The sequence below is a fragment of the Theileria equi genome, chromosome 1 (assembly GCF_000342415.1).
Source record: "Theileria equi strain WA chromosome 1, complete sequence".
Taxonomy (NCBI): domain Eukaryota; phylum Apicomplexa; class Aconoidasida; order Piroplasmida; family Theileriidae; genus Theileria; species Theileria equi.
In genome coordinates this window covers 1,907,931-1,932,803 of record NC_021366.1, presented here as the reverse complement: position 1 = coordinate 1,932,803, position 24,873 = coordinate 1,907,931, and the positions used below count along the sequence as shown (strand labels likewise).

Here is a 24,873-nt window from a genome sequence, read left to right as displayed (position 1 = left end):
AGTCTTGTGAGGGAGGATGAATGGTTGTCTAAGAAGGAGTAACTAAGGTACTGGTATGCTCCCTTTGGTCGCATTGAGACTACTCATGGATCTCAGAGTTTTGAAAGAGCATACTCTCTGAACATGGAGGATGAGTACTGGTATGTTAACCTTAAATGTAGAAGGAAAATGTGGTGGTCAAAAGGAAGAACCAAAATGCAAGTGTGGTAGTGGCATACCCAACCTAAAGGCCAAAAAGGAGACAATTCCAGATATCACTAACTTCCTCAAGTACACTCACTATCTTGAAGGAGGTACATTTAATCTAAGTGGTTATTTACAAGATGGAGGTGAAATAGGAACAAGGGGGAAGAACATTAACAATGTTACCGAAGTCTCAGTGTACTACTGGAACAACAATGATCGCATACCTATCCTTATTGGAGTTATACGCCATCAGGGTGGTGATAATCAAGAAACCAAGTACTATTCCTATTCTTATGATAGAGCAAAAGGGCTTGGTAATTGGAGAAGTTTTGATCGTGATTCTAGTAAGTCACTTCTGCAACTGCTAGACGATCAAAATTGCCTAAGGAACCATGCCGTTCCGTTTAATATACAGGACTCTACATCAGGTTATATTATCAATGGCTCCAATTCCAACTGTATAAATAAATATAGAAATATCACAGAGTCTAAACCTATACCTACGCATCCTCCGGGCAGTAACTATATTTCTAAAGCATATATGACTACTGGCCTCCACGGTAGTACCCTCAGTACAAGAATATCTAGAGTTACATTGCATGGGAAATCTGTCACATTTTCTACTCCTAGTGAGGCAGTTGAGGAAATAAGACTATATTCTTATCAAGGTAGTGGTCAAGTACCTCTTATGATTGAATTTCTCAAAAGAGGTGGAGGATCAAGGTGGTATGAGAGTACAGATCAGAGTCATCTTAGCTGGAGAGAAGTTGGTGATGGCAGCAATTTCTATGATGGAGACGATGATCCTCAGCCTACTCCAAAACTTTCAGAAAAGCTTGATGAGGTACTATGCAAACGGCACAATAATGTTACCATCGATTTATCCTCTACTAGAACTAATAGACAGTCATATTGTTGCAATGAACATAAAAGTGAGAATAGAATTTCTGTCGAGGAAGGCTATGTTACAACAGCTGGTGAGACAAAGACTTCATACTACAAGCATACTATTATCAACACTAGTTTCAATCTCGCTGGTATCTACTATACTGTTGGAGGTATAAGGAGGAATATAAAACTTTCAGGATCACACTTTCCCACCTCTGTAAATAGTGTCTATGCCTTCTACTGTGGAAAAGAGGAACCCTCACTCATCTATCTTGATAGTGATAATGTTATGACCAAAGGTTGGTATAAGAAGGGTACTGATGAGAACTGGATATGGACATACACTGGTATAGATCCCAAAGATTTCGAGAGTAACAACCTTGAATGTAAACAGTGGATGAAACTAAGGATAGTGTTGGATGGTTGTGGTTGTGATAACCTACCAGACTGTCCAAACTCTGGAGGTACTGATCGACTTACTGATGAACAACTCAAAGAAGAACTCGCAAAAGAAGCTAAGGAAGTGATAAAGAAAAGAGATGAGTTGATAAAACAATCTCAACTTCTTGCTACCACTCCCGTACCTGGAGCCTTTCCAGGTTCTGGAGGTAGTAGTGGTGGCGGTGTAGGTGGATCATCTAAATACCATGAAATCCGAGTTACTAATGATGAAAATGGTCTTCTTAGACCTAAAGTCAAAGTTACTGGTCAAAAGGATGGTCAAGGAAAAGCTAAACTTGAACTTGATTATGCCAATTCCAGTGCTAATGCTGGTGGTCCGGGTGGAGGAGCTCAGGCTAGTGGCCCAAGAGGCAGAGATTCTACTTGGTCATGGAATAGACTTAAAGATCTCGGAAGCGTTTTTATCGATGTGCTACTACCTAAACCTTATACTAAATCTGTACCTAGTCCATTATCAAAGGCTGATCCAGGAAAAACTGGACTTACTGCTGCCTCATCTAACAAAACTGCTACTCAAAATCCAGAATCTAAACAAAAACTTGACTCACGTGGCCAAGATGCTACTGGTCTACCTGGTGAAAAATCTCCTGATAAGGGTGATGAATCTACTTCTGAAACTGCTCAAGGTGCTGGTCTTCCTTCTGATGCTCTTCAATCCGAAGTTGGTGAAGATGGTGATAAAGGTACTGTTAAAGATGGTCTAGGTGTAGCTGGTAAATCTGGAGTTGGTGTTGGAAATACTGTCTCTATACCTCCTCAACTACAAGCTGTTGACCTAGTTACTGGTTCTGCTAGTCTAGCTAGTGGAGTATACACTGGTACTTCTGCTCTTACTCCTGAAGCTCTTCCTGCTGAACCTACTCCTCAACCTGAAAAAGTTGCTGATCCTGTTTCTGGTGGTATTCTCGCTGGTGCTGGATACTTTTTTGCTACTTCTGCAGGATCCGCCGCAACATTTTTTGGAGGATGGAAACTTTATAATCGCTATAAAGGAGACCCTTGGGTTAGACAAGTATAGGAGTCTACGGAGATAAACTATATAAGAGGTTACCATTGATCATCAGAGGAAATTATGGACCACTAGACCCATCCTCCATTTGGTAACACTCTACAACTAAGTCACTGGATGGCAAACTTCTCGCGTGTATTATCCATCAGTTCACATTCACATTTCTCTACCTTTACATTAATATACAAATTTACATTATTACACGAATATACAGTAACTAAAAATGGCAATTCTCTGAAGGTAAAACTCTCCGATCTAGCCGAGAACATGGAGAACAGAATCAAAAAGATGCTTCGTCTAATTTATCCAAAGAGTGGAGACTCCGTTTCATGTGGAACTATAATAGAAGATGAAATGGCGCGTCTTTTACTCATTTCGGAAAAGGGAAAGGCAAAGTTGGTGCCTCAATCGGAGATAAAGCTCCAGAGATATGGCGGAAGAGGTTATGATTTGCTACGCCAAGGCCCATCTGGTGATGATAAACTTGTGGCATCACTCTCTGTTAAAGAGACTCAACAGGTCATATTGGTTAGCTCCGGTGGCTTGTTGGCTAAGAAACACATTAGTGTTATGAGACTGGCACACAAGCATCACAAGATGAAAAAGTTTTGGCAAAAGGGAGCAATGGAAGGTACCGTATCATTTGCAACACCGTTTGATTAAGTGTTCTATAAGCACATGTCATCTTGTAAATAAATGCACAAAAACTAATGTCGCATATAAAAAACTACATTTTATATTCCCTAGGTACATTCTAGCTCCTATATTCATTCATCTTGCCAAGCACTTGTAAATCTTCGTTTCCAGGCTGATGTACCCCTCTTGACATGTTTCGACCCTGAATCCCTTCTATAACAGTCCAACTGAGGGCGCTGGTCATGAATAAAAGGGTACCCACCCATGCTAAAGTAGTTTGGTACAATGTAGGGGTTTTGTATCAATGGCGGATAGTGTAGCATATGATTAGGATAGCCCTGAAAATTTAATTGTCCACCGTGCGTATAGCCAGGGTAATTTCCATTTCCGAAAATTCGCAAGCGCAAAGAAAGCATGAGATTATAGCCAATAAGCAACGCCACCAACGTGAACATGACAATTGCCACTGTCCGAAGCTCCAGTTGTGATACAAACTTGTTTATGATTCCCCCTAAAAACTCAGCCGATAGTGATGTTGTTTCCTCGTACAAAAGTTCATTCTTGTACATGCAAGACTCCCATTTTTTGCACTGTTCCTCTAGTGCTGGAATTTGTAATGTGCTGCATTGGTTCTTTTTATACAATTCCTGGCATTCCAGAACTTCATCCTTTATCATTCGTCGTTTCTTTTGTATTTCATTGTCAATATCCCGTTTTATAGCCAGGGTTGTGATTGCGATTATGTATATTACAGTTATGATTATAAAGGCCTTCAAGAGGGCCATGAGCCACCTGTTTAGCGACTCTGGCGATATGCCATGACTCTCGTAACTCTTTTGCCCGTACTGAGCCTCACCAATATATCCTTTTACACCATGCCTGGGTACAACTTGTTCACCCATTTTTCCATAGTCGGCATGTCCACCAGCTCTGTCGTATCCATTAAATCTTGCATAGTCACTATTCTTGTGCATTTTTGCAGATTTACCGGAGCGATTTGAAACTATGGTGCTGGAGTTTGATCCTCTTTGGCAGAGCGCATTAATGTGTGTCAAGTTGCCATCCTGTCCAAGGTTTACAGAGTCGAGACCAACGACCCTTTTGCTGACGAGATGTTTCAGAGACGCCTTTGGGCTCTTTACACAACTCACGATCCATCCAGATTTTTCTTGGCCCTGAAACTTTTCCATTGGCTCGGCCATGGAATGGCCTTGAGAGTCATCTAGGTGATGCGAGAGGTCCCTGTGGAGAGTACCGAGTCCTCTCTTGCTCGGAGCACCTTCCGTCTTGACCGTAATGCTGCTTCCAACGTACAATACGTCGTCATCCTGAATGCTCTCTAGGCCATTCGCAGATTCTCCGTCCTTTGGAGACCAATGACCACTTTGGTCAACTCCAGAGTCCTCTAATTGTGGCTTTTGGTGCTCCCCCGCTCCGCCCATGCCATCCGGCTGCCGTACCAGCGGCTCCTGCGAAACTTTGTCGGCTGATTCCCGTCCGTTGGCAGTGGAATCACCCAGTGAAAGCGCATTGAATCCCGTAAGAGTATCGTCGAGGTTCCCTTCCATTATTCGCTCAGGAATTGGCAAGTTTGGCTCATCAGAGTAACGTATCGATCATTTTCGAGCGCTAAATAGGAGAAAGCGCGACAGAATTCGTGATTCTATAAATTTGACCATAAATCGACCCTTTTGAGACCGTACAAGAGCTCTATAGGAGCGAAAAGATGCGACTAATATTTAAAAATGCAGTTTGAGGGCAAATCTCAGGCGTAAAGGGCACGAGGAGAGAAATGAAAAGTGACTTGGGGTACAGAGCGGCGGTGTCCCTGAAATTGACCAAAATGCCATCGTATGGGTCCCTAAATGGGTATACGCATTATTCTGGTATACATCACTGGACGAGGAGCTTCTGGGATGCGGTAGAGGCTCGGAAAGGCAATCGGCTGATCAGGGTGACTCAGATGTGTGTGCGTCTGTTTTCTCTTTCCGGCGCTCCAAAATCTTCCATAATGGAGAAATGACGAGATGGTAAATGGAGTAGTACGGGACCGGAGCGGTAGCGACTGAGAATGGGCAGGTGTAGTGATTTGGGCCCATTGTGGGATTGTGGTACGCCGGAGAGTTGAGGGCCTCAATGCACATTTTGTACAGAAAAAATGATGGACAATGAAGCATTTGATATACTGGACAAGGATGTCTATTTCAGGGACGCACCAAAGACGGAGGATCTCTCGCAACTCGCAGCCAGCACCGTCGAAGCAGCCACGTCGACCATAAAGGTAAGTTTTGGTACTATAGCGCAGCTATACGATGGTTTGACTGTGGATACCGGTAGTACTAGCCAGATGGAGGCTCTGGTCCCGAATTTGCCGAGAAATTGTAGCTCTACGATCCAAAGTTTTGCGGCTGGACAATCAGTGAGGATATGGGAGCCTTTTGTAGAGGCTTTGGATGTATGTGTATCTAGATTGTGCTTATAATGGGCGGAATGGCTCCTCAGAAGCGTCTAGTTGCTCAAGGATGCCTATGGAACTGCCATTCTTGTCTACAGGGAATGAGTAGGATAGTATGAGCGTAGTGAATGGGTAGCTATACGTCAGTATTGGAGTGTTGATATGCTAATCAGTGAGCTAGTTACGAGGGAGGATGAATGTATGGATGAGGAGTGGATAGGAGACTGATGCTCCCCTTGGTCGCATTGAGACACTGCTACATCTACTGGAGAATGATGGATATAATGGATCACCATTTAAGCTTGCTAAAGTATTAGACCACACAATACTGTGATATGAATTGAGATTTGGTCTTGGATTATCCAAGGTTAATGTAGTTTCCGAGATCATGGCTTCTCCTATTTTGCATAAATAAACCTACTGTCAAGACTAGGAACTAGGAGAATGTCACATGGTCGTGAAGCTCTTGATAAAGCAGTCTGCAACTCCATAGGCACTCCTTGTTCTTCCTCTCTTTCTAGTGGTATGCGAGATGCTGAAGAAGATCCTGAAGAGGTTGCTGAATCTGCTTCCACTTCTACTTATGGTACTATTTCTACTGGTACCACTTCCTCTACTATTACTAAAGCTGTCAGTTCTACACTTGAAGCTGCTGCTACTGTTGGTGGAGGCGCTTATGCAGGATACTGGGTATATTCTAGATACTTTCTAGACGCTTTGGTATGCCTGATCTGATGATACTCTTGGGAAGTCTATGGAGATCCTAGTTTTGGAAATACTCATCCTTGTACACTACTTATTGCCATTCATTCATACTGACCATTCTGCTCACACAAGTTGAGACATAAATGAGTGGGTATAATGAAGACTATGGAAGAATGATTAGATGATACTATGGAACCAGAGATACCATGAAAGGAGTCAATTTAACATATTTTGCAACAATGTAGTATGAGTGGTAAGGATAAAACTGTTGAAATAGAGATCAGTAAACGCCCTGAAAATGTAAATGGAGTCCAAAAGGATAAGGAAGGGTGTTCTTATGAAGTTGGTGATGGCCAAGTTCTTCTGACGGATGACTGGTACCCAGACCCAGAGGGAATATATAGGAGGATAACACACACTCCAAAAGATGGATGGACAATAAGTAAAATTAAGAATCTACAGCAAAACTTAAATACATTTGAGGGCCTAGAAAAACACAAAAGCGTCTCAGTCTACTACTGGAATAGTGATTATAAGAAGCCACTCCTCATACAACTTGGAACAGGAGACAATGACTACTACACTACTAAAAATGGTGATAATAATTGGAATAAGTCCCAAGGCATAAATCCCGGTACTTTAAGGGAGGAGCTTGATAAACAGAACTGTAATAAGAATAATGCCCACATTATAGATCTCAAAGAGAAGGATCAAGATGGTAATTACAACTGTCCAAGTGGTTGTAATAGCCAGAAAATTAATGTATCATACAGTGGCAACTCCTACAAGACTGCCTTCTACTCTGGTAGAGGTTATAATTTCTCAGTGACTAGCTTCAAGCATAACAGCAGTTTGCAACATGGACTTCCATCTCTAAAGGATGTCAGAGAGATCAGGGTCTACTGGTATAATTCTGGTAAAAATCCCCTCCTATATTGCTATGAACAAAGTAGAAAGCAGAGATACTTCAGAAAAAACTCAGGTACTAGCAACACTTGGATTGAAGTATCTAATGCCTCTGTACCTTCTGTTCCTTATTACCCTAATCTGGCTATCGATTTCTCTAAATCGTCTGGTTTAATGTACAATGGTGGAGGTACTGATATAAAGATAGCTGTGCTACTCAGTCACATTGGTGATGGCTACTACAGATGCCAGTATTCTCTGAGAGGTGGACTATTTATGGTCAATAGTGTTATTTACAGTAGTGTTCAGCTTACTGAAATATCCCCTTCCACTGAGGCCCATCTAATTAGTGTCTCTGGATTTTACTATGGAGTAAAAAATCCCAAAGATCTACCTATGCCTATTCTGATTGAATTTGTTATTAAAGATGCTGGAACCACATATAGATACTACCAGAAACTTAGTGAGATTGATGATTGGAAACTATTGTCTAGATCTGGAAGAACTGATCAACTTGTTGGAGAATTTCTAAATCTAACTCTGGATAAACTCAAGGAGTTCAAGGATACGTTGAACAAGCTTAACCAGTCACAAGCCAAAGTTAAGGAGCTTGTGGAACTAAACAAAGAGCTTGCTGAGTCGTCAACTACCACCATAGCTGGGTCATCTGTTGGAAGTGGACTTGGCGGAGCAGGGTTGGGCGCTCTTGCTATGTGGAAAGGCCCCGCTCTAATTGCAAGACTAATAACTCGTCTGTAATGTACTACAGGAGTAGACCCTCATACATCTGTAAATAGGCAAAAGTAGGACAAAGAGACTCTCCCTTATAGACTATTCTCTTGTTGGTATACTGGAATGCTAGGACCAAGGGAATCTGCAATACTTAACATGGTCATCTCCACCGCATACATTAAGGGCAAATCACATTTCTATTCCCCTATCTGATCTCCAATTTGAAAATACACCCTTTGCTTGTATTACCGGTCATCTACAAGTCACTCTTGGCTACTCTCATTTCCATGTATACACTTAACAACAACATTTAGTCTGCCTCGGTGGTTGATGAAGAGCTGTTAAAGAGCGTGTTATTAGATCTCATGTTGGCGGAAAAGAGATGTCGTATGGCTTCGGACGGGGAATCCAATAGTAAAATATGTAAATTCATTCTCAACATGCTTTACGAATATGGAGATTTCCCAAATTTAAATTACTATCTCATTCTATTGTCTAGAAAGCGGGGCCAATTAAAAGCCACAATTACAGCCATGATTGATCTTGTCAAGGAGTGGCTACCACAGGTTTCAGATATGGAAACAAAGCTCAAGTTGTTTGAAACTCTCGACTCTATCACATCCGGAAAGGTATGTTTTTGATGATTCTCTAGTCCATAAATTTTATATGCTCAATGACAAGGACACATTCATGACACTGTAGATATTCCTGGAGAACCAGCGTGCTGAAATAACATTTGCCCTTGCTAAAATAAAAGAGGGGCAGGGTAATATTAGCGAAGCTGCCAAGATTTTGCAAGAGATTGAAGTCGAAACATTTGGATCACTTACTAGACTTCAAAAGGTGGAGTATATTCTGGAACAGATGCGTATTCACTTTCTCAATGAGGACTATATTCGCTTTTTCATAACAAGCAAGAAAATTAGTGAGAAGACGCTGGAGAAGGATGATTTCTGTCAACTAAAACTAAAGTATTACGAGTTTATGATAAAGTACTACCTTCGGGAAAAGAGCTACTTTTTAATTGCTGAGGCATTTAAAAGGAGACTGGAAACTCTCTTTGCCATGGAAGACCCTCAATGGATCCAGGTTTGTAATGTTTCAGGATGTATACTCATGCATCGCATTAAAACATGCAAATTTAGGAACTCGAATGTCTGATCCTCTTCCTCCTCATTTCTCCAATGGACGACGAGAGAAAGGCGTTTATGGAGGAAACGGAAAAGGAGGGCAAGAAGCTAAAGGAGATACCGCTGTTGGCTGGATTCCTCAGAGAGTTCATGTCAGACAACATGATACCCTGGCCACCAGCGCCAGAACTCGCTCAGTACTTGGAAAATCACGTCACCTTCAAGGACGATCCACTGCCTGGTGGAAAGGAGCGCATTGAGGCTCTTCGGGACCGTGTTATTCAGCACAATGTTCTTATTGTCAGCAAGTTTTACACGAGAATAACTCTCCAGAGACTCGCGGAGCTCGTAAACTCGACGGTTGATGTAGGTTTACTTTGTCCGGGATAACAATGTGCAGAAATTGGAGGAAGAAGTCTCAATCATGGTCTCCAGGAACGCTCTCTACGCCAAGATTAACCGCCCAGACGGGATCATCAAGTTTGGCAAGAGGAAGGAACCAGAGGATGTACTCGATGAATGGTCCAAGAATATCGCAGGGTAAGTTAAATGCGGAGTATACGAGTGAAACGAGTATGCGGAGCCAGAGCGACCTCTTGGAGCTCTTTTGTCAGTAGGATTATCACTGCATAGGTCTCTAGACCAAAGCAGGTGACCTACCGACGTTAGAGACTAGGTAGTAATGGTGACTAGACGGAGTATGGGAACATAAGCAACCACAGGGGTCTGGAGACACTCATTCACCGGAAGATGTATGAGTTCTATCTCCATTCTCATCGCCTCTATAGTGATCACTTAGGCTCCCATAGGTCGCCTATGCTCCTATACTTCGTATACTCGCTAGAGCTCACTCTGTTCGCCATAGAGCTCCTTTCAGTCGGACGATCCCTCATTCTTCGGGACTCCCATCCAACTACAGTTCACATTATTCCATAACTCATCATATTCACAGGTTAATGGACTTGGTGGACCAGTGTTCTCGGTTGGTCCAGAAGGAGCGAATGATTCACGAGGCTCGCGCAAAGCAGATCGAGTTGGAAAACGCTTTATCCTGAGTCCAGTCCGTTGCTCCCCACCCGACGCCGCCGGCCATGGGCCGCCACTTGGAAAGACTCGCACTTTAACACATTTAACTTGTAACCACTTTTTAAAATGCCAAAGAATAAGGGTTTGTCTAGTTTCCTGTCTCTCATGCTATCCTTTACAGGAAAGGGCGGTAAGAATCGCAGAAGGGGCAAAAATGACAATGAGGGGGAAAAGAGGGAACTCGTCTTCAAAATGGAGGACCAAGGTGAGGAATTTGTGCCATTGTCACGGCAAACTTGCAGAATACGCCCAAGTACTCCGAATGCTGGGAAACGGACGCCTCGAAGCCTACTGCTTTGATGGGACCAAGAGGCTCTGCCATATTCGGTAAGTAATGTGAGCTATGGAATAGCGAACGCCGTCGTTAGACGGTGTCCCGAGGAACGAGGGACTAGAGCGACTAGCAGGAGCTCTTCCGTCTAGTAGGATTATCACTGCATAGGTCTATAGACCGAAGCAGGTGACCTACCGACGTCAAAGACTAGGGAGTATATCACTATGAAATGAGTGTAACGAATGGGTGACCAACGGGAGCTTGTGTATTCACCGGATTCTCGTGGCTGAAGGAAGGATTTTGAGTGTCAGATGGATGGAGCATAAGAAACTGATTGTAATGAATAGAGGAGCCGTACGAGCTCTAAAACAGCGAGTTGTATTCTCCAGATTCTTCCAATGGCTATGAATAACCATGCTGTACAAACTATAATACCTGCCAAGAAACTGGTGGTAGTAGTCAGTGCAAAGAATCTCCGTGCAATAGTGGTAAGAAGCAGAAGGATGGTGGTGCTATCTCCTCTTTTAATGCCTTCTTATCCCAAGGTTTAGTGATTATCTTGGCCTTTACTGGAGATGGTTACCTGAGGACCTATTCCAAGTATGAATATGAGTATGGTACTACTGGCAATGACCATTGTTGCATATCCGCTAAGAATGGTACTCATACTGATTTTACAAAAACTTTCCCGGTCTATTTGGGCAATTCATCTATCCAAAGGTAAATACACAAGGCTCCTATACCCTGTACACTCTCCAGTTCTCTATTCGCTACGCTCATAGAGTCGCCATTCTAGAGACTCCCTCTCCGGCTAAAGCCTACGGTCGTCTAGTACTCCTTACAGTCGTACTGAGCATGGCTCACTCTGTTCGCCATACTCCGTAGTTATGCATCATAAAATACATACAGTGGAAAAATGAGAAAGAGGGTTTGGGTCAACGCTGGTGACATTGTTTTGGTCTCTCTTCGTGACTATCAGGACAACAAGGCGGATGTAATCGCAAAATACACGTCTGACGAAGCTAGAACCCTCAAGGCCTATGGAGAACTGCCAGAGTCCACCAAAATCAACGAGACAGACATGTACGACGATGAAGGCGACGGTGGAATTGAGTTCCAAGACGTCTCATCCGAAGCCGAAGAAGCCGACGATGGAGATAGCGATTTTGACATTGACGATCTCTAATGAAATGTAATTTGTAGGTGGTTTATATCAGTGCAAGTGTACATGCTGGAATGAGGTAAGGGTTGAAAGGGCTGCGGATGCAGCACTGTCTGGTCATATATGTGCCACAACTGCTAAGGATGATGAAATGGACTCGGTGGAAGTTGGTGATTGGATAGACGAACTAATTTCTACTGACGTGAGTGTTGACTGTACTACTGAAGACTGTGTTGATAGTTGTTCATCATCTTGTTCTGTGGATAGTCTTTCTGACGGTGAGCTAGTTGTGAGGGAGGATGAATGTATGGATGAGGAATAGGTAGGAGAATGTGCTCCCTTTGGTCGCATTGAGACTCTCATGGATCTCAGAGTTTTGAAAGGATTTTAAAAACAAAGAGATTGATGGTTACACTAATAGATATTTCCAAGAAATGTAACAAAACATGCAAATGCTATGTAAACCAGGATTCAGGTGTAACAGCCACAAGAGAGGAGAATATTACTCATTTGGATAAGTATGGATGTTGTGCCCATAATTCTAGTAGTAAGAAGCTTGTGCTATACTGGAACAATATCAAACTTGAGACCACGAGTGGAATCCCATTCGCCCAGCTAGATTCTGTAACAACATATTATCACAACCAATATGAACCAGGAAGTACCATTAGCAGGCCCCTTATCATAAGAGTTAAAGAAGGCAATGACCAGCATTGGTATGAGAATGCCGGACATCATGTTAATAAGAAATGGAGGGAAATTGCTAACATCGATGATTATCCTAAGGACAATAACTATGATTCAAGTTCTGAACTAAAAAAGAAACTGACTGAAGTTGGATGTAGGTTATATGGATATCACCAGATAGATATACAGTATACTGGAACTTATGACTATCAGTGCCCTATTTGTCAGGAACGGGTGAGTGGAAGCGTGGTGCAAGAAAACCATATACCAGGTGTATCCGAATATACTAGATATAGGCATAGCCAAATAACAGAAAAGTCTATTCTTACCCACAATGGCAAGAAAATAACGTATAAACGGAAAGACAATGGAAAAACATACTTTCTTCCCATTCCAATTAATGATGTAAACATTAAGAACATATCAGCCTATTACTGGGATGGTGACAATGATCGCGATAACCCTCTGTTAATAGAAATAGGATCAAATAATGGTGACATTCCATTCTGGTTTGAGAATATTAGAGAAATAGGTGAAAAAAACGAGAAGTGGAGACAATTGGGTCGACAAGAATCTACCTCACTCTCTAGGTATGGTGATAAGCTTCAGGAAAAACTTAATTTCCTGAATTGTTATATTAATAAAGTGGTTGAGATAAAGTTTGGAGTTACTAAATGCCATGGTTCTAACACTACTCAACATAAAAATAGAATTGATAGTGTGTTTACCAGGATCTTGGGAACATCTCTTATTTCTTCTTACGAATACACTCCAAGTGGTGACTCCAGAAAAGAGCCGTTCATAATATCTAAGTTTATTCGTAATTATAAGGATCAGGAATTCCCACTGGATGTCCTTCCTCTAAGAGAAGTTGAGAAACTTATCTACTATATCTCTCCTTGTGACATCTCTAATCCCTTTCTAGTGTACGTAAAAGCGGGAGGTAGTAATAATTGGTATAAAAGAACTGATGGAGACACATGGGAGGAGGATACAAACTTGAAAAATAAACCTCTCGATCAAGCTACAAACGATATTATCCAGATTTTTGAAAGAACTAAAGGTCCCTTGAACATAAATGGATGTCCTCAGTTTGTGCAAGGTCATGGGTCTGGTATTCAACTAGACATCGCAGAAACACCATATGAAGGACATAGTAAAGAATACAAAGATGGGAATATATCTATTATTGTTACAAAGACGGGGAGAGATCCAAGATATAGATTTTTTAAGAATACTCACACTGCCACTAAAATTCCCTTTGATATAAAGAGAGAATTGAAAGACAACTCATGGCTAGGATCTATGCCAAAGATGTATGATGTGCAAAACATTTTTGTTTACTTTTGGGAGGGGAATCCTACTAACCCTATACTAGTCGGTGTTACAAAGAAAGGTGAACTACAACCTAAATACTACGGAAAAGGTGGTAATAAGTGGCTGTACAGCTATATAACTACAAAGTCAGAAATAGACGCACTTGATGATCAAAACTGTAAGTATAATGAGGCTATACCCTTTGACATTAAAGATCCATTATCTATTACGACAGGGAATTCCAATTGTTTAAATAATACTAGTAGACAAATAATATCTAATTCTACTTTTAAATATATCAACGAAAATGCAGATTATTTTCTAGAGTCATTTCTTATTCGTAAAAAGAATGCAAGAATTTCCAGGGTAATCTTTCACAAGGATGATACTAACATTGAGCCTCCAGCAAATACTATTTCTCAAGTCAAAATGTATTATTGGAGTAGAAAGCCATCTGAACCTCTTATGGTTGAATTTAAACCTAGTGGTGGAGATAAATCAGTTTGGTTTGAGAGAGTATCTATTTCAGGTACCGTCTGGAAACCTATAAATGAAAGAGAGTCAGAAGCTTTCTATTCAGGAACAAAAAAATCAGATCCAACTCAACAATTTATTAACAAGTTAGATACAGTAAGTTGCAGGATTAGTCACGCTGTTAAAATTGATATTTCAAAGAAGGACATATATTATTGTCATGATAAATGTACTAGTAAAAGAATAATTGCTAAAAAAGCAAACTACATTATTCCCAACTACATCGTGTACGAACACACTTCTGCAATTAATGGCCATGATACTTTCATACTATCTTCGATATATAACGGTGGTGATAAACAAGACACAGGTAATATCGAGCTGAATATGAATGGTGTAACTAAGGTAACTGTCTACTTTCCAGAATGCAATCCACATTTACCCTTTATTATCCGCATGGAACAGAGTGCAGAAGTCAACTGGCTTAAGAGAAAAGATGAAAATAAATGGGAAAATGTTACTGGAAGTGTTAAATCAAGTGATATCCTGGATGCTATTAAGATTATAGAAGGGTTAGTCCCTATCACAGATATGTGTAAATCACCCGTACTTCCACTTTTTATCGACCAAAAAAATGATGCTACAGTGGGAATTATAGAAAAAACATTCACTTTAGGTCATTATGTGGATAAAGATTTTGGTAATGTTGTGGCAAATGTAGAGGAAGAAGAGTTTGAAGGTGAAGTTTACAAGATAGAAGATGAACATACGTCTAATATTCCTATATTTGCAGCCCTAAAAGATCCTAGATCTGGAATCATTATTGATATAAGAAAAAGACCTACTAACGGTGATAGTGAAGTATATATTCTTGATGATGGACAAGTGGTTAAGATAGAAATGTCTGATGACCCTCCTAGCTCTGGTTTCTGGAAGTTCAAACATACCAAGAATGGTGAAAAATCGTTTAAAGTTAATAAAGTGGAGTATGATAACAAAACCATAGATACTTCTCAATTACAGATTTCGGACAATAAGATTGAGTATCTATCAGTATGGTACTGGAAACACAGTGGAATGTTGAATCCCCTTTTTATAGAAGTTAAAATAGAAAATGGAGAATACAGACATATTAAAAACTTTGGAGATAACAATTGGGTCGAACATACCAGAAACTCTTCCGAAGAAAAGAATCCATTCCAAGGTGAGTCCCTTGAGCAGCTACTGGATGACCTCAATTGTAAACATAATAATGCTGTAACCATGAATCTTAGCTGGACTATATCCATGGGTAGGCAGGATCCATATTGTTGCCGTTGCGATTACCATGGTAATAACGAAACCGAAAGGAGGATTACCGTTAGAGAGGAGAAAGTTCCAGCAGGTTCCATTCCTTACTACAAGCACTCTATTTCTGGTGATAGTTTGAAGCTTGCAGGCATTAAGTACTACGAAAATGGTTATCATGCTCCCAAGAATAGAAGACGTATAAAACTAAGTGGACAAGGATTTCCTCTTCCCAACGTAACAGCGGTATGCACTTTTTATTGTAAAGACAAACCTGTTATCATATACGTAGATTCTGATAAACAACATACGGCTAAAGGCTGGTACAAGAAAGGAAGCGATGGTAACAACGGAGATGAAAACTGGGTAAAAGTCTCGGGTATATCCAAGGATCCAGAGAATATCAGAAATTGTACTGACAAGGACTTTAAACAGTTTGTGAAGGAACTAGACTGTTCAATATATAAAGAATGTAATGAGAATCCTCAACCTTCACCTCAGGGATCACCTGGCTTATCTATTCCTGACGGTTTTGGTAAAGGTAGAACTGGGGAGGGCCTTGGTGGAGAAAATGATCAGAACTGTTATAATAATACTGTTGTCTTCAACGTAACTAGTTCTCTGTCAGGTTATATTGCCAAAAATTCTAACTACCTAAAGGAATATAGGAGGATAGAACCTACAAGATCACCTGATCCTCCTCCAGGTAGTAACTATGAAGTATACCAATATTCAATAACTGGTCCTAGTGAGGAAACAAAGATTTCCAAGGTTACATATAAGAACCATTTTACTAATATTAATCTCACCAAACATGGCCCAACTTCTCAAATAAGATTTTATTCATACCCAGGTGTTAGAGATATACCTTTAATGCTTGAGTTTCTAAAACCAGGTGGAGAAACATCTACCTTTTATGAGAACACAAATAGAGATGGAACTGGATGGATAGAGGTTGGAGATGATAAGTCAAAGAACTTTTATTCTGGAGATAAAGGCAATACTAAACCTACTGTACAACTCTCAGAGAAACTTGATGAAGTATTGTGCAAACAACACGGAAACGTTACCATAAATTTAACTCGTGATAAATATAATGATGGAGACTCATACTGTTGCAGTACTGGGCATAGTAGAGTATCCGTTACTGAGAATGAGGTTTCTTGTAAGGTGTCGGATCATAAGAGCACAAGTTCCATTACGGCCTACAAGCATTCCATTACTGGTAGTGATTATAAACTTGCTGGTATATACTATACTGTTGGTCTTAATAGAAGGAAAATAAGTATTACCGGGCTAGACTTACCTACCAACAATTCAGTAAAGATATATGCATTCTACTGTCAAGGCAAGGATACCCCAGTGCTTATTTACGTCAAAGATGGAAATGACTCTTCAAAACCTGGAGCTACAGGCTGGTACAGAAGACAAGGTTATAATAGTGATGTTTGGATAGTGGTATATAATGGGCTCTCTAACAAAACACCGGATACTAACCTCAACTGCAAACAGTGGAATTATCTTGTGGGCGCACTAAAGATTGTTGGATGTGAAAACTTGGGAATATGTAATTCTGCTTCTAAATCTTTACTTGGACTAAGTGGTGCTAGTCCATCTAATCCACCTGATAAAGCTCAAACAACAAGTTCTGCGGATAATATACCTCCTGGATCTCAAGAGTCTGCCGGTAAAAAGGATTATGGAGATTCTCCTGAATCTGATAACACATCTGAAAGTACTCCTGATGGAACTACTGAACCTACTTCTGAAGCTAAAGCTATTGTTGCTGAAGCAGGTGCCGTTGCTACTGGTATGACTTTAGGATCAATCTTGGGAACGTCCTCTGGTACTCTCGCCGGAGCCGGTGGTCTTACTGGACTTGGTTGGTGGATGTTTAAACGTTCTAAAGGAGATCCTTGGGTTAGACAGATTTAATGGGTGTCTATGGACTCTCCAGTATGGAGATGCTCTAGATACTAGCTTGGATACTGAGTAGTTGGTCTTAATTTGTTGGTTTGTTGTTTCATGTTAGTTGTTTCTGTTCTTGTTGAGTCATTGTCTGTATTTTCTCCAGTGTAATAAGCAAGTGATGAAGGTACTCTCAAAGCATGTACCTTTATAACAAAACAAGTAATACTGTATACCAAGAGTTAAGGTTAAAGACTCTAAAAGGCCATGTGGATCCCATAATTCCAGTATAACAACAAGAGAATAGTCTAGAGAGGGAGGGTCTCTACTACCTACCAAGGGTAGGAAAATTATAGTGCCTTAGTGATTAGACATGACATTATTTTAGGCCATAGTTTCCATGTACCAAAACCAAGAATACCTGTTCCTATTCCTCCACCAACTGCGCCTGCAGTAATTATACCATTTTGTGATTTAAAGAAGTCTGTTGCTTTCTGAACGATTTCCTGTATACCGTTAATAACAGAGTTATACGCTCCATTTTGAGTTTTAGTTTCAGGTCCATGATCTCCACCAGTAGCAGCACCATGTTCTTCAGGTCTACTACCAGCAGTAGGGCCTGATCCTCCACCATTCTCTTGAGTTTCTCTCTCTTGTTTACCCTCAAGCTTCTCTTTTAACTCCTTGAGTTGAGCGGTAAGTCTGTTACCGTCTAGTTCAGTATTCTGCCCTGCATCCAGTGTCCAACTAGAGTCTCTACTTCCCCTACTATAATATTCATAGTTATTACTATCAGTACCTCTTTTCTCAAATCCAACCGTTAGAAGCTTCTCAGGTTTGAAATCAGTACCATAATAATATGCTATTATTCTTTTAACAACTTGGTTTGGTGGTATGTTAGGGAGAGGGGAATTACTACTATCTGTAACCTGTTTAACCATAAAATAAGATTTATTATCTACGCAATGAGAAATACTAACGTACTTTGTACTTTTCTCAGGTTCCTCTATATCCTTTCTGGTAGCTTTAATCGCTTTACCCCTACCATCTCCAGAAGGATCAGGATATGTGGTAGAACTTTCACTTGCCTCAAGACCATCTGCATGTCCAATATTTATACTAACAGTCGGTAATATAGCCTTTAGATGCCCTAGTATTTTTTGGTCATCCTTGTAATCACTGGGTAGGTTACTAGAGACTGGCGTCCACCTATTAGATCCTAGTGATTCCCTTTCAAACCACTTGTTTAATGGCTCTTGGAGATAAATTAAGAGTGGGATTCCTTCTGATCCTTTTGGATACCAGTAAACGTACACAGTAGATCTTGTTCCAGTAAGTGTTGTACTAGTAGATGTTATACCAGTAAGTGTTATTCCTGTTTGTTCCGTTTCCTTATCCTTGAATATGCGAAAATAACCGCCAAGAATGTGATGAGCATAGTAGGAATAATCGTTGGTTTCATTATTGGTTACTGTAACCGGCTTAGAACCACAACCAGGACAGTCGTAGTAACTAGGACTGGAACTAGGCTTCTCTGCGATTTTTACGATATGGGCATCATTCCACTTGCAGTTTAGTTTATCAAGTTCCTTCTTGAGATTATTATCTTGTATACCAGATTCTGTCTTCCATTTGGTATCTACCCCTATCCCATCAGACTTAAGTGTATAGTATGAGGGGGTATTTGACGTTGACTTAAGCTCAAGTAAAAGGGGATTTCTGTGACTATTATCCCCAGTCCAGAAGTAGATATAAGCTTCATTGTATGGTGTGATATATATCCTAGGATCTTCAAATGCTATACTAGTGCCACCCTTCTTTGTGGAAAGGAGTCTCATTGAAGATATTCCTCCGGTAGGAGCATGCTTGAACTTTTCATAAAGTTTATTGGTGGTTTCTGGAAAGGGTCCGGTGACTTGTATCTTAACATCTGCATTTATATCTGGAGCTTTGTTAGGATCTCCATTAGCATGGTAAGTGTCCCTAGTTTGACTGAGATTTAGTACTACGAGGCCCTTTACCTTTTCACCAATTCCTGGGAGTATTGAAGAGAGTTTGTATTCTTCAGTGATACTGGTATGATCTTCTTCTTTCCATCTGCTGGAAGTTGAAAGATTGATTCTTGTATAGTAAATATACTTGTCATGCCCACTGGTCTTTTCAAGTCCCACTATCAGGGGAAGTGCATTACTCTCATCATACTCTAGATAGTATACGGTTACTTTTTTTTCGTAGCGACCCCCATCATCTACTTGTATACTACCCTGTTTTACTCTACCGTAATATATTCCATCAATATAATGTGATTTTGTTGCAGGGGTGTGAGTGTATCTCTTGTAACTTTTAGTAGGTCTATCATCAACCTTGGTAAAATTTATGATATTCTGACGATCATCCGTGTAGTTTCCGCTGTTATCTGCCTGACTGATGTCTATATCAACTAATTTCCTTTCAGAATCAGTATCTGTCTCATTACTCATCTATAATCCTCCATCTTTATTCAGTAGTATTTCCTAACAGTCCCTCCAACATTTCTGAGTGTCTTACTAATATCCACATCTCCGTAGTAACTCGTTAATGTCTCAACTGGTGTGAGCAGAATGGGCAGTATGGATGAATGAATGCATACTAGGGATGATGGTAACTATGTAAAGAAGAGTCTACAAACAATACGCAATAGGCGTGACAAAGACTATAGGTCTAAACAATGGGTAGTCTAACTAGATGTTGTAAAGAGACTACCATCCTCTACAGAGACTTATGCATGTTCAAGTAAGGGTGAAGAATGAGATACTACTCCTAAGACTGGCGTCAGTGACCATGGGACTACTACGGGAGGAACTTTGAGGACTTGATTACTAAAATGAAGGCTCCATAGAGAGGATAATGAGTAGTTCTTCCTTGACTTGTTTACCAAAAGTACCTTTGAATACAGAGAACACTCTGAATGGTGGGAATATGGTAATTGGGAGGACTACCCTGTCCTAAAAATTCCCCCTGAAAAAGCGCTAGTTTGCTCTTGTATTTTAGTTGTAAGGTAATACGACTGCATGCACATTTTTGTTTATTGCTTCAGCCGCCTATAGCTACTCTTTGTCTATACCAAGACTGTAGTTTATATTTGGACGTCCTTCAAATATCTCTAGACTATAGCAATGAGAATTCTGGTTCTGCTGTGGACAGTGTGTTTGGCAGGGCTCTGCCACTGTGGAGGTGATGATGGCGCTAAAGGAGCATTAAAGAGAGCCTTTACAGAAATTCCTCAGGATGTCAGCATTCCCGTTATTCTGGACCTTGCAAGTCCAGACGAGTCCAAGATACTTGTGCATACAGAAACTGAATCCGGAGTATCCTTCAAGGGGTATTCTCCAAAGGATGGTGTTCTCGTATCCTCTGTTGTGGATGGAGAAGCTCAGCTATGGAATGCTGAAACTGACCAAAGGTCTCTACTAGCTTGGTGCTATGCTAAGGACGGCGTAGCAATTCTCTGTCTGGAAATTGATAGCAGCTCCGGAATAGACTTGGAGTACTTTGAGAAGAATGGTAACGAATGGAAGATTGGCAGAAAGTGTTTAGCAACAGGGTGGAAGAAGCTGAAGACGGTCCCCAAGAAGCCAATCCATTGCATCCTATCGGCGAGGAATTTGTGGAGGATCTCATAAGTACTCCAGCTCAACATTCTGCAGTTCCTGTTGCGTCTCTATTCTCTCCAGATTCTGGTACTCTAGATCTTCCTAATATAGATGTCTCAAAGATAAATGTAGAGACAAATGAAGACAACGGAGTGACTGTTAAGGAGTACTATCCAAAGAAGGGTGTTAAAGTTACATCCGTAGTTTATGGTGATAAGGAGCTATGGAAGGCAGGACCAGGAGAGGTATGCACGTTTGTACAGTCCTACACAAAAGAAGACTCTGTTCTACCTACCGTTGTTGTAAGTAGTCTTGAATGAGCTTCCATTAAAACTGAGTGGTTGCCACGAACCCAAATGAGTTGATACATGAGCTATACATGGACATTTACATTTCCTAAAAACCCTAAAATTGGCTATTGAGAACCGGAAGAAAACCCTGCAGTGATGAGAAGAGAGGAGGAATGAAGTTGGCAAGGAAGAAGAATGTGGTCTCCTTGTGGTAATGAGAAAGAATAATCTTGTACTACTCGGAAGAATGAACTAGAGACACCCCTGAGGGGTGAGAGACGGTAGTGTCTCCAGGTGTACGCAATCCACGTACTCCAGGCATCCAGAGACACTCTAATTTAGCTTACCATTCTCTTGCTAAACTCTTCAATTCTCTATCTCCCATCAAGCTTCCAGGAATGGGTCCTCTCAGTATCTCTTCATACTCTCCACTGTACACATTTCTATGGAACCGAGAAATCTTAAACTATTGCCACAATTTCATCTCAAAGAATATATATACTAAACATAAATTGTAGCAGTGAAGAGACGATTCTCTTCCTTCGAGGCCGACAACATCCCCATCTTCTTCCGTGTTCTGAATAGGCGCTGAGTTTGTAGTGCCAGAGATGGAGATGTGTTAGTGTAAAAAGCGCTCTTTGTAGTCTATTGTCTTGTGGGTCAGAATATAAACTTGCATCTGTTCCCTCTGTTCACATTAATTCTTGGTCAGCATTCATCGCCTTATGGCGTTTATTCACCATCCGTACTGAACACCCTCGCAGCGGCTGAGAGGTGGAATGCGGGATGAGGATTCTAGCACTGCTCTGGACACTATATCTGGTAAGATTGTGCTACGGTGGAGAACAAAATGGTCTCCGTAAAGGGGTTGTAGATGTCTCATTTGACCTCTCTTCTCCCGATCCTTCATTGGCTAGAGACTATGAAAGTACTGTGGATGGAGTAGTCTATAGCTCATTCTTTCCCAAGGGACAATTCTTCAGCAAGGTAGTAGATGGTGGAGTCACTCTCTGGGAAGCTGAAGGAGAAGAAAGATGCGATGTACTATTCTCGAATGTCGGTGATAGAACAAGAGCTGTTCTCCATGTATGGGTTAAGGGTCTTCCATCCAAGACATTGCATTATGAGAATGTAGGTGGAGAATGGAAGCTGGTAACTGTAAGAGTTAAAGGTCTTCCGGAGTTAGAGGAGCCAGTCTCTCCACAGGAATCCTTACCTACTCTAGACTTTGCTAGCCTCGGATGTCCATTGCAAGGATTCTCAGGTTCAGAAGCTCATGTAGAGAATCCCAAGCTTGTCGCTGAGGATGTGGAACCTCAAGATGATAAAGATTTACTAGAAGCTCCTGCAGAAGAACCTGAGAATCTACCAGATGCTATAGTTGAGGAAGCGCCTGAAGTTAATGTAGAAGAGCTAGGAGAACTTGAGGCTTTACCAGAAGCTACTGTAGGAGGAACATCTGAAGAGGATGCTGAAACTCAAGGAGAGAAGAATGCGAATGAGCCTACAGACCAAAATGATGATACACTCTCTGTTTTAGATACGGATGATGTATATTCATTAGCTTATAGAGTCGTATATGATGACAATGTAGAAGAGATTTGTGAGAATAATGAATTAGATAGTGATGGAGCTGAGGAAGGGAAGGTTGAGAACAATAAGAATCTTAGGAGCCAACCTCAACCCTCTATAGCATCTCCTAAACCTGAACATTTAAGTCCTTTCCTCACCAATGTAGATGGGACACCCTTTAGTCTCTCAACCTCTGTTGAAGACAATGTTAAGGTTCTTAAACTTATCGTAAAGGATGGTGCTACTGTCAAGGAGCTAAAGTATTATGGGCAAAAGATATGGTCCGGTAGTAAGACGTTTGGTACAACATCAAACTTGGTGGAGGCTCTCATATATTTTGATGGTGTTATTCCATCACTTACTGTTATAAAGACAAAGGACTCAACAGTATACAGGTACTATAATGGTAAGAAATGGAAGAATGATAAAGAGAATGATCATAACAAGAAGCTTGAGGCTCTAAAGGAGAGGTATAACCCCGACAATATTCTCGATATTTCCAGTCCAGATGAGTCTAAAGTGAAGATTAGTACAAAGAATGACAAGGGAGTAGAGCATACTATCTACGACCCAAAAGGAGATTCTAATATCACTTCCATTATTGATGGAGAAACCGGCATTTGGAGTGTCTCTGAAAGGGAAACCTTTTCCTCCGCAAAATTATCATCCAGGGATGGATACTCATTGCTTCTCATTTATCTCAAAGATACTGGAAATAGTTTTGGTAGACATTTTGAAAAGAGTGGTAGTTGTTGGATTCCAATGACTAAGGAAGAGTATGACAAGAAACAGCAGGATCTCAGGGATGGAGAGACTAATCAACCAGGTGTATCGCAGTAAAGTGTTTTAATTGTACGATAGAAAGTCCATTCTATGGACACTCATTCATCCTCTGTATAAATAGGCAAATCACTAACACAGTTCCATAATTCAATATCTTGTTCAAATTCCAAAGAGGTATGCATGTTTAATTAATGGTCTATTTTACAACATCCAAATTAAACCGTCCTATATGTATCTACTACATGGACACAAAGAGATTTTCCACTTTGTCCTTTAATCATTGGATAGACTGGATGCAAAATTTTACTCGGGGGATCTGTAGATTGTTACCGTCTTCTTTGTGTCTATAGTATTATCTGCAGAGAGACAAGTGACCAGCCTCTCACTCCTCGAGAGTCCAAGGAGTACCTATACCTCATCCTTTTCATCACTACAAGGTCTTCCCATAACTCCCTTCTAGACCTCTTTTTTATAAACTACAATGTAGACGAGCAGTCTAGTCTGCGTAGCATCTTTTAACCGTCCCATTACTATACCACCGAGATATTTTCAGTCTGCACTTTATTCACTACTCTCTCAGCAGTTTCCATAACCCTGTTTTGGCAGGATAGTCCTTCTTCTACAAGGTCTCTAGCATATTTGGTCTAGGGAAACACTAAAGATCTTTTGAGCATGCCATTCCATTGATATATCCGGTCATCTGAAGCTACATCAGCAGGGCTAGCCATTGCTGTAGGCAAAATGATTGGGAACGCCAGGATAGAGTAATGACAATTTTAACGTACCAGGGCAAATGCATGCCATGACCAAATTCTCTCTGGACATTTCCTCTGTCAAGGAGACTGATAGTTGTAAAATAGTAACGCACGAACAGGGCGATATCGAAACTCGCTTGTATTCTTCCACATCTGGCAACGCTATTGAGAAGATCGTAGACGGGGATTTAGAGGTTTGCAAAATGGACAAGGACCAGTTATGTACCCTATGTGAGCTTTACATCAAGGACAAGTATGCACTCTTGATGTTACTCATCAAAAGAGCCCAAAGCTTTTCCTTTTCCCGCTTCGAGAAAAGGGGAAGACAGTGGGAATGGATAGATCATAGAATGTTTGAAAGCAGAGTTTATAACCTGAGGAAATAAACCAAACTCACACCAGTAAAACACCCGCGGTATAATGCTCCGATAATCACAAGTTTTCACGTCTACTCGAATTTATACTTGTGCCAAGAATATTGGCACTCGCCCACTTTATAAATCTGCATGCTCAATTCGTACGTCAAATTTACAAATT

The 24,873-nt window shown here is 40.8% G+C and overlaps 13 protein-coding genes across 13 annotated transcripts; 11 read left to right on the top strand and 2 right to left on the bottom strand.

Annotated features, from left to right (window-relative positions):
- Positions 1 to 142: 142 nt before the first annotated feature.
- On the top strand, positions 143 to 2,554 carry BEWA_026810 (hypothetical protein; the record flags this gene model as incomplete). Its single annotated transcript, XM_004829441.1, has 1 exon — positions 143 to 2,554. One exon carries the CDS (start codon positions 143 to 145, stop codon positions 2,552 to 2,554), a length of 2,412 nt encoding a protein of 803 aa, XP_004829498.1.
- Positions 2,555 to 2,812: 258 nt separating this feature from the next.
- Positions 2,813 to 3,208, top strand: BEWA_026800 (hypothetical protein; the record flags this gene model as incomplete). Its single annotated transcript, XM_004829440.1, has 1 exon — positions 2,813 to 3,208. The coding sequence occupies one exon, from the start codon at positions 2,813 to 2,815 to the stop codon at positions 3,206 to 3,208; it is 396 nt and encodes a 131-aa protein (XP_004829497.1).
- A 104-nt stretch (positions 3,209 to 3,312) lies between these two features.
- On the bottom strand, positions 3,313 to 4,749 carry BEWA_026790 (hypothetical protein; the record flags this gene model as incomplete). The annotated part of the gene is made up of 1 exon (XM_004829439.1): positions 3,313 to 4,749. The coding sequence occupies one exon, from the start codon at positions 4,747 to 4,749 to the stop codon at positions 3,313 to 3,315; it is 1,437 nt and encodes a 478-aa protein (XP_004829496.1).
- Positions 4,750 to 5,339: 590 nt separating this feature from the next.
- BEWA_026780 (hypothetical protein) lies at positions 5,340 to 5,650 on the top strand (the record flags this gene model as incomplete). Its single annotated transcript, XM_004829438.1, has 2 exons — positions 5,340 to 5,462; positions 5,567 to 5,650. 2 exons carry the CDS (start codon positions 5,340 to 5,342, stop codon positions 5,648 to 5,650), a joined length of 207 nt encoding a protein of 68 aa, XP_004829495.1.
- Positions 5,651 to 6,080: 430 nt separating this feature from the next.
- BEWA_026770 (hypothetical protein) lies at positions 6,081 to 6,371 on the top strand (the record flags this gene model as incomplete). Its single annotated transcript, XM_004829437.1, has 1 exon — positions 6,081 to 6,371. The coding sequence occupies one exon, from the start codon at positions 6,081 to 6,083 to the stop codon at positions 6,369 to 6,371; it is 291 nt and encodes a 96-aa protein (XP_004829494.1).
- A 216-nt stretch (positions 6,372 to 6,587) lies between these two features.
- BEWA_026760 (hypothetical protein) lies at positions 6,588 to 8,006 on the top strand (the record flags this gene model as incomplete). The annotated part of the gene is made up of 1 exon (XM_004829436.1): positions 6,588 to 8,006. One exon carries the CDS (start codon positions 6,588 to 6,590, stop codon positions 8,004 to 8,006), a length of 1,419 nt encoding a protein of 472 aa, XP_004829493.1.
- Positions 8,007 to 8,344: 338 nt separating this feature from the next.
- Positions 8,345 to 10,164, top strand: BEWA_026750 (26s proteasome subunit p55, putative; the record flags this gene model as incomplete). The annotated part of the gene is made up of 5 exons (XM_004829435.1): positions 8,345 to 8,608; positions 8,682 to 9,068; positions 9,125 to 9,475; positions 9,510 to 9,649; positions 10,062 to 10,164. 5 exons carry the CDS (start codon positions 8,345 to 8,347, stop codon positions 10,162 to 10,164), a joined length of 1,245 nt encoding a protein of 414 aa, XP_004829492.1.
- A 50-nt stretch (positions 10,165 to 10,214) lies between these two features.
- BEWA_026740 (translation initiation factor eIF-1A, putative) lies at positions 10,215 to 11,660 on the top strand. Its single transcript, XM_004829434.1, has 4 exons — positions 10,215 to 10,277; positions 10,317 to 10,400; positions 10,438 to 10,522; positions 11,379 to 11,660. Exons 1-4 carry the CDS (start codon positions 10,262 to 10,264, stop codon positions 11,653 to 11,655), a joined length of 462 nt encoding a protein of 153 aa, XP_004829491.1. The 5' UTR covers positions 10,215 to 10,261; the 3' UTR covers positions 11,656 to 11,660.
- Positions 11,661 to 12,036: 376 nt separating this feature from the next.
- BEWA_026730 (hypothetical protein) lies at positions 12,037 to 17,331 on the top strand (the record flags this gene model as incomplete). Its single annotated transcript, XM_004829433.1, has 1 exon — positions 12,037 to 17,331. The coding sequence occupies one exon, from the start codon at positions 12,037 to 12,039 to the stop codon at positions 17,329 to 17,331; it is 5,295 nt and encodes a 1,764-aa protein (XP_004829490.1).
- Positions 17,332 to 17,654: 323 nt separating this feature from the next.
- BEWA_026720 (hypothetical protein) lies at positions 17,655 to 19,784 on the bottom strand (the record flags this gene model as incomplete). Its single annotated transcript, XM_004829432.1, has 1 exon — positions 17,655 to 19,784. One exon carries the CDS (start codon positions 19,782 to 19,784, stop codon positions 17,655 to 17,657), a length of 2,130 nt encoding a protein of 709 aa, XP_004829489.1.
- A 675-nt stretch (positions 19,785 to 20,459) lies between these two features.
- BEWA_026710 (signal peptide-containing protein) lies at positions 20,460 to 21,256 on the top strand (the record flags this gene model as incomplete). Its single annotated transcript, XM_004829431.1, has 2 exons — positions 20,460 to 20,830; positions 20,881 to 21,256. 2 exons carry the CDS (start codon positions 20,460 to 20,462, stop codon positions 21,254 to 21,256), a joined length of 747 nt encoding a protein of 248 aa, XP_004829488.1.
- Positions 21,257 to 22,012: 756 nt separating this feature from the next.
- Positions 22,013 to 23,638, top strand: BEWA_026700 (signal peptide-containing protein; the record flags this gene model as incomplete). Its single annotated transcript, XM_004829430.1, has 1 exon — positions 22,013 to 23,638. One exon carries the CDS (start codon positions 22,013 to 22,015, stop codon positions 23,636 to 23,638), a length of 1,626 nt encoding a protein of 541 aa, XP_004829487.1.
- Positions 23,639 to 24,374: 736 nt separating this feature from the next.
- On the top strand, positions 24,375 to 24,722 carry BEWA_026690 (hypothetical protein; the record flags this gene model as incomplete). Its single annotated transcript, XM_004829429.1, has 1 exon — positions 24,375 to 24,722. The coding sequence occupies one exon, from the start codon at positions 24,375 to 24,377 to the stop codon at positions 24,720 to 24,722; it is 348 nt and encodes a 115-aa protein (XP_004829486.1).
- Between the last annotated feature and the right edge of the window lie 151 nt (positions 24,723 to 24,873).